The 18,072-nt window shown below is 43.8% G+C and overlaps 1 protein-coding gene across 1 annotated transcript; it reads left to right on the forward strand.

The window, feature by feature from the left end:
• Positions 1–5,539: 5,539 nt before the first annotated feature.
• On the forward strand, positions 5,540–17,982 carry MRPL45 (mitochondrial ribosomal protein L45). Its single transcript, XM_043584232.1, is given in 9 exon segments — positions 5,540–5,747; positions 6,896–6,940; positions 6,942–7,074; positions 7,917–8,034; positions 11,191–11,289; positions 14,905–14,953; positions 16,576–16,725; positions 17,168–17,341; positions 17,524–17,982. Coding segments are annotated over 9 exon segments (921 nt in total). The 5' UTR covers positions 5,540–5,681; the 3' UTR covers positions 17,611–17,982.
• Positions 17,983–18,072: the final 90 nt, after the last annotated feature.

Raw genomic sequence — 18,072 nt, forward strand, 5'->3', positions numbered from 1 at the left:
CCAGGTCTGTATCAGTCGCCAGAGCCCTCATGGATCCCACTCTGCCAAGCTGCCTTTGATTTGAAGTCAAATCAGATCAAAATGATGTCAAGGTAGTAGAGACTTCTTAAGCCCTCCAAGGAGCAGTCAGGAGCAGACCAGTGAAGGAACAATGAACAGAGATCTCTAAATCTCTGAATGTAGTATTTGAAAATTCTGAAATTGTTAGGATTGCTAGGCCTCCCTGCAGTCTGAGATCCCAGTGCAGACTTGATGCCCTCTAGTGGAAGTTTTCTGCATTCACACAGCCTCTCTGGCTTCAACCCCAAATCGCTGCGAGGGAGGCCCTCATTCAATCACTGGAGAGCATCCCAAAAGAACAGTCAGCTGAAAGATACATGTTTCTATGTCAGTGTCCATGGGGGACAGAGGAAAGACTATAGGGTGGAGGGGAGATGTACTGAGCACTTGGTTCAGAAGGAACTCTAAAGGAAGTCCTTGTTGGTATATAAATGAACTCAGATATTTGTATGTTATTAATAGGAGCTCAATACACATCGCATGGGACTTTGGTTTTTAGGGCTCTAGAGAGTGACTTTTTTTTTTTTTAATGTTTATAATTATTTTTGAGACAGAGACAGAACACGAGCAGGGGAGGGGCAGAGGGAGAGGGAGACACAGAATCCGAAGCAGGCTCCAGGCTCTGAGTCATCAGCACAGAGCCCAACGCGGGGCTCAAACTCACAAACCACGAGGTCATGACCTGAGCTGAGGCTGGATGCTCAACCGACTGAGCCACCCAGGTGCCCCGAGAATGACTTTTTTTTTTTTTTAATTTTTTTTTTTCAACGTTTATTTATTTTTGGGACAGAGAGAGACAGAGCATGAACGGGGGAGGGGCAGAGAGAGAGGGAGACACAGAATCAGAAACAAGCTCCAGGCTCTGAGCCATCAGCCCAGAGCCCGAAGCGGGGCTCGAACTCACGGACCGCGAGATCGTGACCTGGCTGAAGTCGGACGCTTAACCGACTGCGCCACCCAGGCGCCCCAAGAATGACTTTTTTTAATGGTGAAAATTAGTGATCAGAGCCACAAAGTGACTTGCCTGAGACCACAGGGTAAGTAAACATCAGCAATGGTGGGACTAAATCCTTGTCTCCTGTCTCCCAACCCAGAGCTCTTTCCAGTATATAACACTCCGCTATTTGTGGGTCGATTGATTTTAGCCATTAGTTGGTGTGCATATAAGGACATGAGGTTGTAGGCATAATGAGGGAATTGTTTTTGCCCACAATTTATTTCCTGCCCGCAATCTATATACTTTGCATTCTTTTGTTCAGCACATTTATAGAGTGCCTGTTATTGCCAAACAGTACTCCAGGCATTGCTTTTCAGGTTTGTGGACTTTCCTAGGGTGCCCAGCATTTGAAAACAGGCTCCCAAGCTCCTGAGCCCCATGCCTGCAGCCATCCAAGCCCTTCTGGAGTGTCTTCCCCAAGTTCCCAATGCTAAGGTGTTAGATTTATTTCTGTCTCCCTCCTCCTGCAGAGGTAATCCCTGAGAATGGAAGTGGGTTAGAAACAGATTACTCTGATCCAGGGGCTTTGCCTTCTCCTCCCTGAATGTGGCATGGTTGGGGGGGGGGGGGGGAGCGGAGAGGGGAAGTTACAAATAGCCTGAAATTCCCTTTTAGGATTATTGCTTGATTTAGCCAGCTGGGGTGAAAGGGGAGCAAGAAGAGGCAAGGGATTAACTCTAGACTGGGCTTGAACAGCAGGATACATGGGCTTCTTTTCTGGCTGAGCCAGATGAGCAATATCTCCTCCCAAACATACCTTTAGAAATAAGGAATTTGAGGCAGGGCAGAAAAAGGTAAAGGAAAAGGCCTTTGTCCTCAGCAGCAGGGATGAGTGGAAGGACAGATGAGAAAGAACAGCTCATAGAAGAAAGTTGTGCAGCACAGAAATAAAGGGTCACGTGTGGGCTTGGAAGTTACCCGCATTCCGGGGATCTTAGCTTCAAAAGAGGTGAAAACTGCTCCCTAGGGGAAGACAGCTAACATACAGGGCTTCCTGAGGATCTCTAGTTAATATCTAGGTTAGGGACATAGTGTTTCACAGCCTCGCTTTAGTGACACTGCACTGGGATGGACACTGGGGGCAGGGACGTGATCTGTGTCCAGAACAAAGAGCCGTTACACTTATCAGGATTCTGCTAGGCTCTGTTTATACCTTCCAGGCCTATCACAAAGCTTGGAAGCAAGGGCCATAACTAACCAGAGTGGAAACATGCATTAACTCATTTAATGAGTTAACAATTCTGTGATTTCGGTATTTAATTACCCCCTTTTTATAGGTAAGGAAAAAAGGTGGAAGGAAGATGTAAATTCAGGTGCTATAATGTTCTTAACCACTATGTGAAAGCTATAGACAGTTAATTCTCGGAGTGACCGAGAAGTTTTGTTAACATTGTTAGCTAAAGATCGGTTGAGAACATTTCTTAGGAAGTCAGAATTCTTGGTTTCTTCTGTCACTTTATCTCGAACCACTCACTTATTTTGCTTTTCATGCTTTCACTCAAGGGAGGGGAGTACAATATAAACACATGCCAAGCCTATCACTCGCTTCAATCCAAGTATCATATTGTTTACTGTCATCAATAAACATTATAATCAGAATCTCCCAGTTCTCCAGAAGGATTTTCTTCATTCAGATCAACTGTGTTTCTAGAATGTAGGTCACTAGGCACAATTTCAGAACTTTCAATCTTTGATGTCATCTGCCACTGGGGGGGGGAGAAATGCAAGTACACGTCCCACTGCTCAAGGGATAGCCCATCCTCTTTGGCTCCCTTTAGAAATTTCAATAGGAAAGCAAGGGATTCCAAGGAACCCCCTGTATTTGGAGAAATAGGATATCAACTTTGCTCTCTGTCTTATCATATTCCATCTGGGATTCTACTCATCCATCTATTGAATACATATTTGAATATTCTACTAGGCGCAAGACTGTTTTTCGAGAGGCAGAGCTCCCAGCCACCTTATCACTCCCTCTAATTGCTTTTAATTTTGCCTTTTCAGAAAGGCAAACTACTGGGGTCGTAGGATTTGAAAATATCCTTTTGGTGGTTGGTGTTACTTCCCCAAAACACAGCTCCCAGTGTTCTGGGGAGTTAATGAGGTAGGAATATAATATAAAATTTTCCAAAAGAGCAGTTATTTTAAAAAGCCTACTTATGATTCATCTCAGAATGAATTGATATTGACTTCCCTTAATATTTCACCCAGGCTGATATAGAACAAGTTTTCATTCCCTGAGAATCTGATCAGAGGGGCACCTGGCTGGCTCAGGTGGTGGAGCATATGACTGTTGATCTTGGGGTTGTGAGTTTGAGTCCCACTTGGGTGTAGAGGTTACTTAAAAATAAAATCTTTAGGGGTGCCTGGGTGGCTCGGTCGGTTAAGCATCTGGCTCTTGGTTTCGTCTGAGGTCATGATCTCACGGTTTGTGAGCTTGAGCCTACATCGGGGTCCATGCTGAAAGTGCAGAGCCTGCTTGGAATTCTCTCTCTTTCCCTCTCTCTGCCCTTTCTCCCCTCAAAAAATTAATAAACTTAAAAAATAAACTTAAAAAAAAGAAAAGTAAAATCTAGAAAGAAAGGAAGGAAGAAAGAAGGAAAGAAAGAAACTGGTCAGATGGCAGACAGAGGTGACCTGGGATGTATTGGTTACCATGTGGGTACATGAAAACTCAATGGTGGAGGAGTGTCTGGGTGGCTCAGTCAGCTGAGCATCTGACTCTTGATTTCGGCTCAGGTCATGATCTCACAGTTTGTGAATTTGAGCTGCGGTGCAGAGCCTGCTTGGGGTTCTCTGTCTCCCTCTCTCTCTGCGCCCTCCCTGCTCTCTCTCAAAAATAAATAAATACACATAAAAAATTCAACGGTGGAGGAAATAATCTCAGATAGACTATGTCAATGTTCTGTATTAATAACCATTCTCATGGAATGGAGTTTCCTCACTTCAGTGGGGAGACCAGTGAAAAAAAAAATCATGTTTTATTTTCTGGGGTGTAGACAGACAAGAGTCTATTAAGAAATAATGAGCTGGGGTGCCTGAGTGGCTCAGTCAGTTGAGTGACTGACTTCAGCTTTGGTCATGATCTCATGGTTCATGAGTTTGAGCCCCACATAGGGCTCTGTGCTGACAGCTCAGAGCCTGGAGCCTTTTCAGGTTCTGTGTCTTCCTCCCTCTCTGCCCCTCCCCTGCTTGCACTCTCTCTCTCTCTCTCTCTCTCTCTCTCTAAAAAGTAAATAATAATAAAACATTTAAAAATTAAAAAAAAGAAATGAGCTCTCATTTAAATGCTTAATAACACACATTCTTTAATTAACACATACATATAGCACCTAATTTCATGTCACAATTAATGTGTCATGCTCCAGGTTCAATGCTGTGGCTAGGACTTGTGGGGAATTCTTACCCTTGAAGAATTTACAGGATAATTGAGAAGTCAAGATTTTAGGCAATACAAGTGATTCCCAAACCCAAAGTAATCCCTCTCTTTTGATAGTCCATAGCATTTTATTTGGACTTTCGTGATAATTATATTTTGGCCTGTAAGCTCTTGTATGTACGTACCACGAGCTCTTAACTCATTGCAAAATGCTATAGACATGTGCTCAATAAACAGTAATTGACAGACTACATAAGAACCCATAGGTAAGTGTGGAAGGTGTTTGCCATTCAGCAATGATTATAGTATGTATTTTCTAGGATGAACTCAACATCATAAATCCTTTAACAACTGAATGTGAAGCAATACAGTATAGTAATTAGAGCATGGTTTCTGGATTTAGTCTGCTTGGATTTGAATCCCAGTTTTGCCAGTTATTAGCCGTGTGACCGTAAATAAATTACTCACTTAATTTCTCTGTGGCCCAACCTCATATGTAAAAGTAGGGTATTACTCTTGTTTGTGGTGAAGAGTAATTGAGTTAATATATGCAAAATGTTTACGAAATTGCCTGGCACTTGGTAAACATTTCTAAGTATAAGCTATTGTTATTATTAAACTGGTGCCTCTTTCCCGAAAGGACCAACAAGAAACGTCTTTGTCAGTCCATGTGTCTTTTGCTTCAATAAACAGTAGTCATTATGTTTGTTCAATAAACACAGTAGTCATTAATCTCTAGTTTGACAGAATTTTCTTCAGGTTAAGGCTGAGAAAACCAGGGCTGTTTAAGGTTACACAGCATATTGAGGTCAGATCCAGATCCAGAAACTATTCATTTTTGGTCTTTTCGTGATCAGAGAAAAACACTTGTCTCCGAAGGGCAACACCTTTTTTAGGGGATGGAAACAAGGTGCAGCAACGTCCCAGTCTTGCAAGAATGCGGCAACTCCTGGCGCCCAGAACACCTCGAGCGCAGGCGCAGCTCCCGCTCCGGCGCTCTCTGGCGCGTGACAGCCGTGCGTTCCACCCTACCCCCAACGCCTCTTAGTGCGCACGCGCGCAGTCTGTACTCTCCCCCTGCCCTCCTCCCCTCAACGCGCACGTGCGCGTTCGCGCCGCTCACACTTCGGCTGAGGGCGCGCGCCCTGGAAAATTCCACACCCAAGCTAGCTCCACCCTTTGCGCCCTTTCTTCAGCCCCCGGCGCTTCACTCCTAGTCCCCATCCCAGCGGCCTTTGCGGGAACAAAATGGCAGCCCCCACGCTGCGGGGTTTGTGTTGTTTATCCAGAGCTTTAGGATGGTGGTCTCGGCAGGTGGGTAGGGACTGGATGAGTAGGACTCCTGGGGCCGGATGAGGACCACAGAGTCGAGGGGGATACTCGCTTTGCACTTGTCGTTGGTGGGCTTGGGCGATACCAGTCACACCTAGCTACGAAAGAGTTTGAGGTAGACGCGACCCAACGACTAAGCTAAGTGGCGGGGTGGGGCGAGCCCGGGTTAGGCCACGAAGACGGGCAAGTTCTCGGAGACGAACTTTCTCCAGTTTGTTCTGCGTCTCTTTGGCGGGCGGGGGGGGGGGTATTAAAGGGTAAAGAAGTAATGATTTGGAAGTTGGGCTCGCTACCCCCTTGGTTCTTATAAATACCTTACGTTGAACAGCAGCTGGGAAGGAGGGAGTCTCCCGTTGTCCGTCTGACTGAACAAACCTCACGGTCATAGAGAAAAGAGATCTGGCCTCTAAAGAGGTTACTGATCATTTGGGAGCCAGAATGACAGAACAGAGTTTACAGTTAGCCTCCCAGTGGAATGGGCAGTATGTTATCTGAGTAAATATAAAGGAGATGCCAAGAACAGGACTTTTCTTAGGCTTTAATAATAGCATTCCTCTCATTTCAGTGTTGGGTTGATGTTTAAGTTTCCTATGGGATTGAAGGTTCTTTGAGAGCAGAAGTCTTGCTTTAATCAACCGTGCATCCCTGGGACTTGGCATAGTCGTGTGCTAGGGGAAAGCCTTTAGTAAATGTTGAGTGCTAATAAAGGTTGCTTACAGGCTTCTGGTTAAGACACCCATAAGTGGTCCCTGCCCTGGTATGTGGCTTTGTAATTGTTTCTAAGTCATTCTTTGAATATGTCCTTTCTATCTTTGCTTAGAGTTTGTTCAAAATAGATTTCTTTCCAGGGACGCCTGGGTGGCGCAGTCGGTTAAGCGTCCGACTTCAGCCAGGTCACGATCTCGCGGTCCGTGAGTTCGAGCCCCGCGTCAGGCTCTGGGCTGATGACTCGGAGCCTGGAGCCTGTTTCCGATTCTGTGTCTCCCTCTCTCTCTGCCCCTCCCCCGTTCATGCTCTGTCTCTCTCTGTCCCAAAAATAAATAAAAACGTTGAAAAAAAAATTTAAAAAAAAAAAAAAAGATAGATTTCTTTCCAGGTTACCTTCATCCTAACTTTTTCCTGTCTTGCAGCCAGTCCTGGTGACTCAGTCCACAGTTGTGGTTCCAGTGAGAACTAAAAAAACGTTTCACACCACCTACTTATGAACCCAAATACAAATCAGAAAAGGAGTTTATAGAACATGCCCGGAAAGCGGGACTGGTCATTCCTCCGGAGCGTTTGGAGCGTCCTCTGCACCTGGCCTGTACAGGTGAGGCCTGGTCTTTCTGAGACCCTGACAAAATCTCCTGTCAGAGATATTCTGGAAAGTGGAATGATTTGGACTGTGATTCATTGTATTTAACTGACTACAAAATCAGTTCAGCCCTGATAGTGATTTACTTTATGTACACCCTATTTTATGAGGTCATCTTTGATCTTGTTTTCACACTGTTCCTAGAAGTCAAGGGTGAAGTTGCTCTATTTTGTACAAGAAGAAATTGAGGCTCTGAGAGAAAACTTAAATTATCTTATTTTTTTCTTTTAATTTTGGGTTTTTTTTTTAATGTTTTTAAATGTTTTTATTTATTTTTGAGAGTCAGAGACAGACAGAGCGTGTGAGTTGGGGAGGGGCAGAGAGAGAGGGAGACACAGAATCCGAAGCAGGCTCCAGGCTCTGAGCTGTCAGCACAGAGCCCGACGTGGGGCTCGAACCCATGAACTGCGAGATCATGACCTAAGCTGAACTTGCATGCTTAACCGACTGAGCCACTCAGGTGCCCCAGTTTGTTTATTTTGAAAGAGAGAGCGAGAGCGCGCGTAAGCAGGGGAGGAGCAGAGGGAGAGAAAGAATCCCAAGCAGGCTCCTCGCAGTCAGTGTGGAGCCTTATGTGGGACTTGAACCCACAAACTGAGATCATGACCTGAGCCGAAACCAAGAGTTAGAGGCTTAACTGACTGAGCCACCCAGGTGCCTCTTACTCTGTTTTTTCTAATGTAACATAGTTCCCTCTACACGGAAGTCTACTTTATGTCCATGATACTTCTCAATTTTATATGACCTCAAGATGACTTTTTAAGCTTTTGATGCCTTGTTTTCTTCTTTCATTACAGCTGGTATCTTTGACGCCTATGTTCCTCCAGAGGGTGATGCTCGCTTGTCCTCTCTCTCGAAGGAAGGACTGGCACAGAGAAGTGAGCGGTTGAAGAAGAAGGTGACCTCCCAATTGTCGTAGGTGTCGGAGACAACTGGGAATCGATATTAGAATACAAATTTCTTGTTGCTGCTTTATTCCAGAGAGGCTGTTGTAGGTTAACTGGGTTGAACATAACTCCCTTGATGACTTGGCAGTGTATTTTTTTCTGTAATAGAATTTAGTTAATGTTGGAGAATATGGGCATTTTGATTTCTTAGCATCTCAACCTTTATTGGTATTTTTGTCACTTCAGTTAGGGAGTGACTTAGAAGTTTGTAGAACACTGTTTTGATCACATATTTTAAATTTTAAAGTAATAATAAAAGCATCTTTCTTTGAGAAGTACCTTAGAGTTGGAACTACAGAGAGTAAAAAGTCAAAAAGGGTCAAGAAGACAGACCTGGCCTATGGAGGTAGCTAGGTCTTAACTAAGGAGCAGAAGCCAAAACCTTCTTAGTCTTTCTTTTAATTGAAAGGATGGAAACATTTATATTTGTCACTCCAAAGTTCTTTAGGGTCATTTATAAATTTCTGTGCACAGGCTTATTGAGTCATTGTTAATACTTCATGTGGCCATAATTTACTTCTCTAAATTCACATCTTATCACACCACCTTTCTGTTAAAACTCTTTTATGTTTCCTTATTACCTGTAATAAAATCCAGACTTCTTCAGTGGTATTCAAGGCTTTTTGTAAATCTGGTTCTTGCTTAACCTTTCTACTGTCATCTTACTCCATTTTTCTCATCCTAAACTTCACCGTTTCCAAACTAATTGCCACTTCCTTGACGGTACTGTGCTATGACTGTGTTTTTGCACATTCTTTCCTTTACCTGAAAAATGCCTTTTTCCTCCTTTACTTGATAACTCCAACTCATTTCTCAAAAATGAGTAGAGCATCGTGTCTGCTTTTCGTCTTTCCCGGACTCTTTTTGGAGCTGCCTTTACTGTAACTGTAACTATACACTTCTAGTAATTGTACTGCGATGGTTTCCTCTCATGTATTTCTCTCTGGGACTGTGCTCTCTTTTGTGGTAAGGTCCATGATGATGATGGACAAAACACATGTGATTTTATCATTGAGTTATCATTTAAGGGAGGAAAACAGCCATTAAATACTGATTACACACAGTTAAATAATTATAGGTGTGGTGAAGTAGGGGTGTTATAGGATCATATGACAGGGAAAGATAACTTGGTTTAGGAGTTCAGGGAAAGCTTCCCGCAGGAAATGACATTTAAAGGTGGCGCCTAAAGAATTGCTTGCAGTTAGCTGGGTAGAGAGGTGTGGTGAGGAAGAGCATCCTAGGGAGACAGAACAGCACAAGCAAGGCTCTCAGGTGAAAACAGTGTGAAGTGGGTGTTGGATTTTGTCAAATCCTTATTCTGTCTGTTGAGATGATCATGTGATATATGCTTCTTTAGTCTGTTGACATATTGTGTTACGTTAATGGATGTTTTAATGTTAAGCCAACCTTGCATTCCAGGGATAAATTTCAGTTGGTTATGGTGTCTCTCATCCTTTTGTATGTTCAACACTTTGATTAGATCAGAATTCTCTGTTTACATTATAACTATGAGAATATTGTTGACCGCTGAGTCATGCAGTACATTATCATGACTTTTCCTGCCTAATATTTCTTTTCTGGAGTTAAGTGTGAGTGTTTTTTTGTTTTCTGTTTGTTTTTCCTCATTTGCTTACACAACCTCGCATTGTGCAAATTTCTTCTCAATACGTTGAAAACATTAAGTATTTTATCAGTTTCATCTTCAAGAAGAAATCCCTCCAGGAGTTTTCTTACCTGCTTTCAGTCTGGACTGGTTGCTTTATTATTATTATTATTATTATTATTATTAAATGTTTTCATTTTATTTTGGGGAGAGCGTGAGGGGGTGGGGGACAAAGGATAGATCCAAAGTGGCCTCTGTGCTGACAGCAGAGACCCTGATGCAAGACTTCCAACTCATGAACTGTGAGATCATGACCTGAGCCTAAGTCAGATGCTCAACCAACTAAGCCACTGGTTGCTCCTGGACCAGTTGCTCTATAGGCCCACTGTACATCTTGGGATCTACTTTTCTCATCATCTTGATAACTCCTTTTGTCTTGCCCTTATGTTGTGTTCCCTGTTTCCTGGATCTTATGTCTGTCTTTCATAGTTTATTCTGTTATGTTGGTGGAGCACATCAGCTTCCTGAGAAAGAGGGCATGGTAAATAAATGAGATCTTTCAAGTCTAAGAAAAACTCTTAATTTTTTTTTTTAATGTTTATTTATTTTTGAGAGAGAGAGAGACAGAGCGTGAGCAGGGGAGTAGCAGAGAGAGAGGGAGACACAGAATCTGAATCAGGTTCCAGGCTCTGAGCTATCAGCACAGAGCCCAATGTGGGGTTTGAACCCATGAACCGTGAGATCATGACCTGAGCCGAAGTCAGATGCTTAACCAACTGAGCCACCCAGGTGCCCTAGGAAAAGCTCTTTTGCTTACTCTCCTATTTCATTTATAATTTGCCCAGGTAAAGAATTCTGAGCTCAATAATTTCCTCAGTTAAAAGCACTGCTTCATTGTCTTTCTAATTTCTAATGTTGATGTTATTCTGATTCTTGAGTCTATGTGTGAAACCTGTGTTTTCTTCCTTAGTGTTTATAGGATGTTTTCTTTGATGCCAGAATTCTGAAATTTCACTTTGAGAAGACTTGGTCTTTCTTTAGCATGATTAAGTGTGAGTTAGAAGGTTGAATTTATAGGGCTTGGCACATTCAGAATTTTTGAATAAGTGAACAGACATTAATGGAGGTTAATGTAAGCTTTGAGTTATGGATATTGTATGAAGTCTTTAGAGATGATTCTTGGGGTGCCTGGCTGGCTCAGTTGGTAGAGCATGCAGTTTTTGATCTCAGGGTCGTGAGTTCAAGCCCCAGTTGGGCGTAGAGCTTACTTAAAAAAAAAAAATAGGCAGCTGGGTGGCTCAGTTGGTTAAGCATCCAACTCTTGATTTCAGCTCAGGTCACGATCTCACGACTCATAAGATCAAGGCCCACATCAGGCACTGCACTGAAAGCGTGGAGCCTGCTTAGGATTCTCTCTCTCTGCCCCTCCCACTCTTGCTCACTCTCTCTCTCTTTCCCTCAAAATAAATAAATAAGCATTAAAGGAAAAGAAAGAAAGAATTCTTATGCTTAATTTTACAGAGTCCGGAAGATAAGAGAACATGATCCTAATTTCAAAATAAAGGACTTCCCTGAAAAAGCTAAGGATATTTTTATTGAAGCTCACCTTTGTCTAAACAAGTAAGTGAACTCGTATTTTATACCTGTTATGTTTTTAGCAGTTATTCTAGGCACAGATTTTTTTTTTTCCTTTGGTTAAGAGTTCTAGAGTGACCCGGGTACCTGAGTGACTCAGTCAGCTGATTTCGGGCTAGGTCATGATCTCATGGTCAAGGGATCAAGCTCCGCATTGGACTCTGTGCTGAGCGTGGAGCCTGGTTAAGATTCTCTCTCCCTTTGCCTCTCTCTCCTGCTCGTGTATGTGTGCTCTCTCTAAAAAAAAAAATATATAGATTGATTGATTTAAGAGTTCTAGAGTGACCTAGATAGGTCTAGGTGTGTGTTTGAGCCAGCCAGTTTTTAACGTTAATTTCTTATCTTAGGAATTCTTATACAGGTATCATAAATTCTGTCTTCACATCTGAGCATAATGTGGGCTTATGACTTTATTAGCCGCTCCCGCCGCCCCCATACACGTACCCCGCCAGCCCTAGACAGAGAGAAGCTTTATCTCTCAGTTGGTGAACTATTTTTGTAGTCTCCCTTTGCTGCAGGTGCAGGATTCTTAAGGGTCCTAGCTTTGTGCAGGGATCTCAGTTCCAACTTCCTGTTCTTTGAGGGTTCAAGGATTTAGGAAGAGTCTGTTCCTAGCCATCAGATCCTGTTTCTTTCTTTCTTTCTTTTTTTTTTTTTTAATTTTTTTTAACGTTTATTTACTTTTGAGACAGAGAGAGACAGAGCATGAATGAGGGAGGGTCAGAGAGAGAGAGAGAGACACAGAATCTGAAACAGGCTCCAGGCTCTGAGCTGTCAGCACAGAACCCAACGCGAGGCTCGAACTCACGAACCGTGAGATCATGACCTGAGCCGAAGTCAGATGCTTAACCGACTGAGCCACCCAGGCGCCCCTGTTTCTTTCTTTTTTTTAAGTTTTTTTTAAAGTTTATCTTATTTTGAGAGAGAGTGAGAATGAGTGGGTGAGGGGCAGAGAAAAAGAAAGAGAGAATCCTAAGCAGGCTCTGTACTCTGCACTCATGAACTGTGAGATAATGACCTGAGCAGAAACCAAGAGCCGGATGCTTAACTGACTGAGCCACCCAGGTGCCCATCAGATCCTATTTCTAGATCCCTTTAATCATCCCATATGCTGTCATGGTGTCAAGTTATATTCCTTCCATTCTGGTTTTAGTTCTCTTTCCTTTTGGCATCTAGTGACTTACCTTTCTTGTGAAGTAGGCTGGAGAGTTTAAAAATGTATGTATGTTTGTGTGTATTCTATCCTGTCCCAACATTTCTAGATGTTTATAGTGGGAGTAGTTTTATATGAGCTCAGTCCATTGTGTTGTTAGAAACAGATGTCTTCCTCTTATTTTTCAGTGTAAGTTTTATCGTAAATGGTAAGTGAACTCTTAGACAAGGGAATTTATTTCCACTGAAGATTTTTAGGTCAGGATAGTGAGGAGGAAGAGTTCATTGAGAGGTGCCTGGCCTGGTGGTCATGGTAGCTGTCACCACAACTCAGGTTAGTCCAGTCTAGTCTAGTCTAGAGCTACAGTGGGGGAAATGACTTGAAATCTTTTCTTTTGTTAGGAGTAGAGGTGGAGGCAAAGCACATGGATAAAACTAATCCCATTCTAGCATTAGGGACAAGATTTAAAAAAAAATTTGTTTTTTAATGTTTATTTTTGAGACAGAGACAGAGCATGAGTGGGGGAAGGGCATAGAGAGAGGGAGCCACAGAATCCAAAGCAGGCTCCAGGCTCTAGGCTGTCAGCACAGACCCTGACATGGGGCTCAAACCCACAAACCATGAGATCAAGACCTGAAGTTGGACACTCCACCAACTGAGCCACCCAGGTGCCCCAGGGACAAGATTTTTTAAAGGAACAAAGACTTAAACTTCCCAGGAGGTATTAAACTGTGGGGAAAAGTCATGAATGTGGATCTGAAAGACATTAATCCATGCATGACCTTAGGTTTACTTGAAGCCTGTCTGTTAGGAACCTCCTAAAATTCTGTATGTACAGGAGCTGGGGTTTGCTGTCTGTTTTCTTACTATTGCTGCCTACTGCATAGAATCAGCATAACAAGTCACTGTGGTTGCAGCAAAGGTGGTAGGGGAGTAGAAGGAAAGGACCAGAAAAGACCGATGCTTATCTTTTGGTTAGGTTCACAGATAAGAGTGTAAGAGATGGGGTATCTGATTGGCTTAGTCGGAGGAGCATGTGACTCTTGATCTCAGGGTTGTGAGTTTGAGCCCCATATTGGGTGTAGACATTAATGTTTTTTATAAAAAACATTTTTAATGTTTTATGTTTGTATTAGAGAGAGCGCACATGTGTGTGGGGGGAGGGGCAGAGAGAGTTGAAGACAGAATCTGAAGCAGGTTTCAGGCTCTGAGCCATCAGTACAGAGCCCCATGAGGGTCTCAAACTCATGAATAGTGAAATCATGACCTGAGCTAAAGTTGGACGCTTAACTGACTGAGCCACCCAGGTGCCCCTAATTTGTTTAAATGTTTGTTTATTTTTGAGAGAGAGAGAGAATGCATGCGAGTGGGGGGAGGAGCAGAGAGAGAGAGAGATACAGAATCAGAAGCAGGCTCCAGGCTCCGAGCTGTCAGCATAGAGCCCAATGCAGGGCTTGAACTCACAAACTGCAAGATCATGACCTGAGCCGAAGTCGGACACTTAACTGACTGAGCCACCCAGGTACCCCAAGATTACTTTTAAAAAGGAAAAAAAAAAAAAGAATAGTGAAACTTGCAAGGCCAGTCCATTTGGTATTGATGATGTGTTTGAGGTAAGAGAAGATGAGAGGAGCTTTTGATTTTTTTTATGATGGATCTGTGAGGGTCTCTTGCCCATCGTAAGGATGTATAGTAATTTCTGAGAAATTTGTTTCTGCTCCTGAGATTCAAACATAACTTCAACCTGCAATTAGATCTCAGGGTATTCTATTTTTTTATTATTATTTTTTTTAATGTTTATTTTTGAGAGAGAGAGACAGAGCATGAGTAGGGGAGGGGCAGAGAGAGAGGGAGACATAGAATCTGAAGCAGGCTCCAGGCTCTGAGTTTTCAGCACAGAGCCTGATGCGGGGCTTGAACTCACGAACTGCAAGATCATGACCTGAGCTGAAGTCAAACAGTTAACCAACTTGAGCCACCCAGGCACCCCCCCCCAGGATTGTTTTTTGTTTGTTTTTTTTTGGTTTTTTTTTTTTAATTTTTTTTTTTTCAACGTTTATTTATTTTTGGGACAGAGAGAGACAGAGCATGAACGGGGGAGGGGCAGAGAGAGAGGGAGACACAGAATCGGAAACAGGCTCCAGGCTCTGAGCCATCAGCCCAGAGCCCGACGCGGGGCTCGAACTCACAGACCGCGAGATCGTGACCTGGCTGAAGTCGGACGCTTAACCGACTGCGCCACCCAGGCGCCCCTGTTTTTTGTTTTTTTTTTTTTTTAAATCATGTTCATCTTTGTGTGCCAGGTAACTTAGCACGTTACGTGGCTTACAGTATATATGCAGAGAATGTTTGTAAAAAGGAATTGTTTTCCATTTTGAGGGCTATTTTCAGCTTTTGTACAGTGTCATAAAGCAAGAGCCAATGATCTGTATCTCTTTCTTTTTTAGCTCAGACCATGACCGGCTTCATACCTTGGTAACTGAAAACTGTTTCCCGGTAGGTTCTCAACCTCTTTAGAACTGTGGGAGTTCTGAATGGATAGATTCTAGACATTACCTCTGGGTTCTTAAGAAGGGCCGATTTTGAAAGTACAGGAAGTTTAAGGCAAATGCTGAGGTTCCATTGTTTTTTGACTGAATGGTACTGACTTGACATGGACTTTGGTAAGGGCCAGGCAGATGAGGTAGGTGGAAGTCCCTCAGCAAGCAGTACTGAAACCTCAGGGTATGGATGCTCAGGTCAGGGTGTGGACCACGTTAGGCAGCCCTACAAACCCCTGCAGTGTAATAAAGGATTTAGCATTTACGAGGCTTACATTTTGTGTTAGCCAGGGTGCTAAGGTACTTTGGGAGACTTCCCAATATCGGGACTTTGTGGTTCAAGAATAAGAACAATAAGAACTTCAGTTTCTATCAACTTAGCCTCATCTTCCTGTGGTCAAGTATAACTAATTTGGTCTTAGCAGTTTAGCCTTTATTCCCTATAAAATTCTGTTCTTCACTGATACAAGGCAAGGGGCGGAATAAAACAACATATATGCAGTCAACAGAAACATGTACAAGAACTAGCAGATTATAAAAGTGTAAGGGAGGGGCCCTGGAGTTGGTAGAGCATGTGACTCTGGATCTCAGGGTCATGAGTTCGAGCCCCATGTTGGGTATAAAGATTACATAGACATAAAATCTTTGGGGGGCGCCTGTGTGGCTCAGTGGATTGAGTGGCCTACTTTGGCTCAGGTCATGATCTCATGGCTTGTGAGTTTGATCCCTGCATCAGGCTCACTGCTATCAGCATGGAGCGCATTTTGGATCCTCTGCCCCTCTCTCTCTTTCTGCCCTTCCCCGACTCGTGCTCTCTCTCAAAACAAAATAAATGAGTAAAATAAAATCTTTGGGGCGCTTTGGTGGCTCAGTCAGTTGAGCATCTGACTCTTGATTTTGTCTCACCCATGATCCTAGGGTTATGGGATTGAGCCCTGAGTTGGGCCCTGCGCTGAGTGTGGACCCTGCTTGAGATTCTCTGGTTCTCTCTCTCTCTCCCTCTGCACCTCTCCCCAGCTCACACTCTTTCTCTAAAAAAAAAAGTTTTTTTAAGGAAAAAAATTTTAAGTGTAAGGGAGGGGTAATGGGGTATTTTAACTGGCAGTTTGGAGTATGTTTTTCGTTGATTTGGAGAAGGTTCCTTGAGGAGGTAGGTGGGTCTTGATTTGTTGATTTAGATGAAAAGAGTGGTTTCGAGGTGGACTTGAGCAATAAATTAATCAAAACTTGGAACGGTGGGGTGTCTGGGTGGCTCATCGGTTAGGCGTCTGACTCTTGATTTCAGCTCAGGTCATGATCTCACGGTCGTGGGATTGAACCCGGAGTTGGGCTCTGTGCTGAGTGTGGAGCCTGTGTGGGCCCCTCTCTCTCCTCTCTCTCTCTGCCCCCCCCAAATAAATATTTTTTAAAAAAACTTGGAAAGGTGAGAAAAAATAGGCACAAGAAAGCATTTGGTGGGAGATGTTAGGTGATGCCTGTAGTATCTCTGGAAGTGAGAATAGGTGTGGAATTCCAGAAGCACCAGCTTTCCTAAAGGAAAGTAAAACCCCAGTTGAATTTTTTCTCCTCTGCCCTCAGGACATGGTCTGGGACATCAAATATAAGACCGTCCGTTGGAGCTTCGTAGAATCTTTAGAACCGCCTCAGGTGGTTCAGGTTCGCTGTTCAAGTCTGATGAACCAGGGCAACATATATGGCCAGGTCACCGTCCGCATGCACACCCGGCAGGTAGAGGCACCAGTCTGCTTTCCTCCCAGCTTTTCTTCATTCTCAGGTTGGGTATCTACCTCTGGAGTCCTGGGTACAGTTTCCCAGGACTGTGGGCTCTAAGGAAAGGTTCACCATGGTCTTCCTTGCTCTGTCAGGGTGCCCTTCCCACTGTGGATGTTAGCTCTGCTAAGACAGGTGTGAGGATACTCTCCCCCACCCTTCTTGATCCTCCCTCTCCCACCTTCCTATACCCTGTCCCCAGTCAAAAACCCTCTAAGAGTAAACTGTCAGTAGTTGATCACTTAGTCTGAATTCAGAATTCCGAGGTAATTTTTTCTACCCATTAAAATTTTTTTATGGTTGTTTCAGAATGGTTGTGTGGCATAGAAAAGGAAAAAAAAAAAAAAAAAAAGCAAACCAACTGAGTACTAATAGGCCAGATTTGCTTTCATCCTTGCAGACTCTGGCCATCTATGACCGTTTTGGCCGGTTGATGTATGGACAGGAAGGTGTGCCCAGGGATGTCCTGGAGTATGTTGTGTTTGAAAAGCATCTGGTAAATCCCTATGGGAGCTGGAGAATGCATGGCAAGGTCATCCCCCCATGGGCACCCCCTAAGCAGCCCATCCTTAAGGTAAGTCGTGATTTGAGAGTGCTGTGCAATCTTAAGCCACTCCTCTTGGGCTCCTCCTAGTGGAGAAACGGGGTGATGCAGCACCAGGGAAGGGGAATCCTCCATAGAGGAGGTGGGGGTGAATCTCTCCTCCGTAAGTCATGGGCCTGGAAGGTAGATAACTCAGCTTCCTGCTCTTTCAGACGGTGATGATCCCTGGGCCCCAGCTGAAACCTGGAGAAGACTATGAGGAGCCACAAGGAGAGGCCCATAAGCTTCAGCAACCCTGATGGCAAAAATGACTCCTGGGGTGAAACATGGCTGATGAGATGGCCAGAAGCTATGGAGTCTGGGAACTGTGAAGTCAGTCATCTTTTCATCATGCTGTAGAAAGACCTACCTTTGTCCTCTCCTGTCCTGCTTGGGTGTTTTCAGCTGTCTCCTTGGCAACCACGGCTGATGGCTGGGCCCAGGTGGGTGGCTGATATGCACAGCCACGAACCCACTTCTCCCTTTTTAAACTGTGTTTCTAGCTGCTGAGTCTCAACGAAAATACGTTTGGATACCTGTTTTTCCTGCAGCAGAGACTGGCAGAATTTTCTTTTTAATTACAAGGCAGGGATCAGAGTTTGAAATAAAACACTGTCAGGGTGTTGGACAAATTGTGGTGGGTTCTGTACCTCTCCCAGGGTTTACGCTGGAAGTAGACCAGCTTTCAGATGGCACAAATGGAAGGTAGGCTGAACTGAGCA

This window comes from Prionailurus bengalensis, chromosome E1 (genome assembly GCF_016509475.1).
Source record: "Prionailurus bengalensis isolate Pbe53 chromosome E1, Fcat_Pben_1.1_paternal_pri, whole genome shotgun sequence".
Classification (NCBI taxonomy): Eukaryota; Metazoa; Chordata; class Mammalia; order Carnivora; family Felidae; genus Prionailurus; species Prionailurus bengalensis.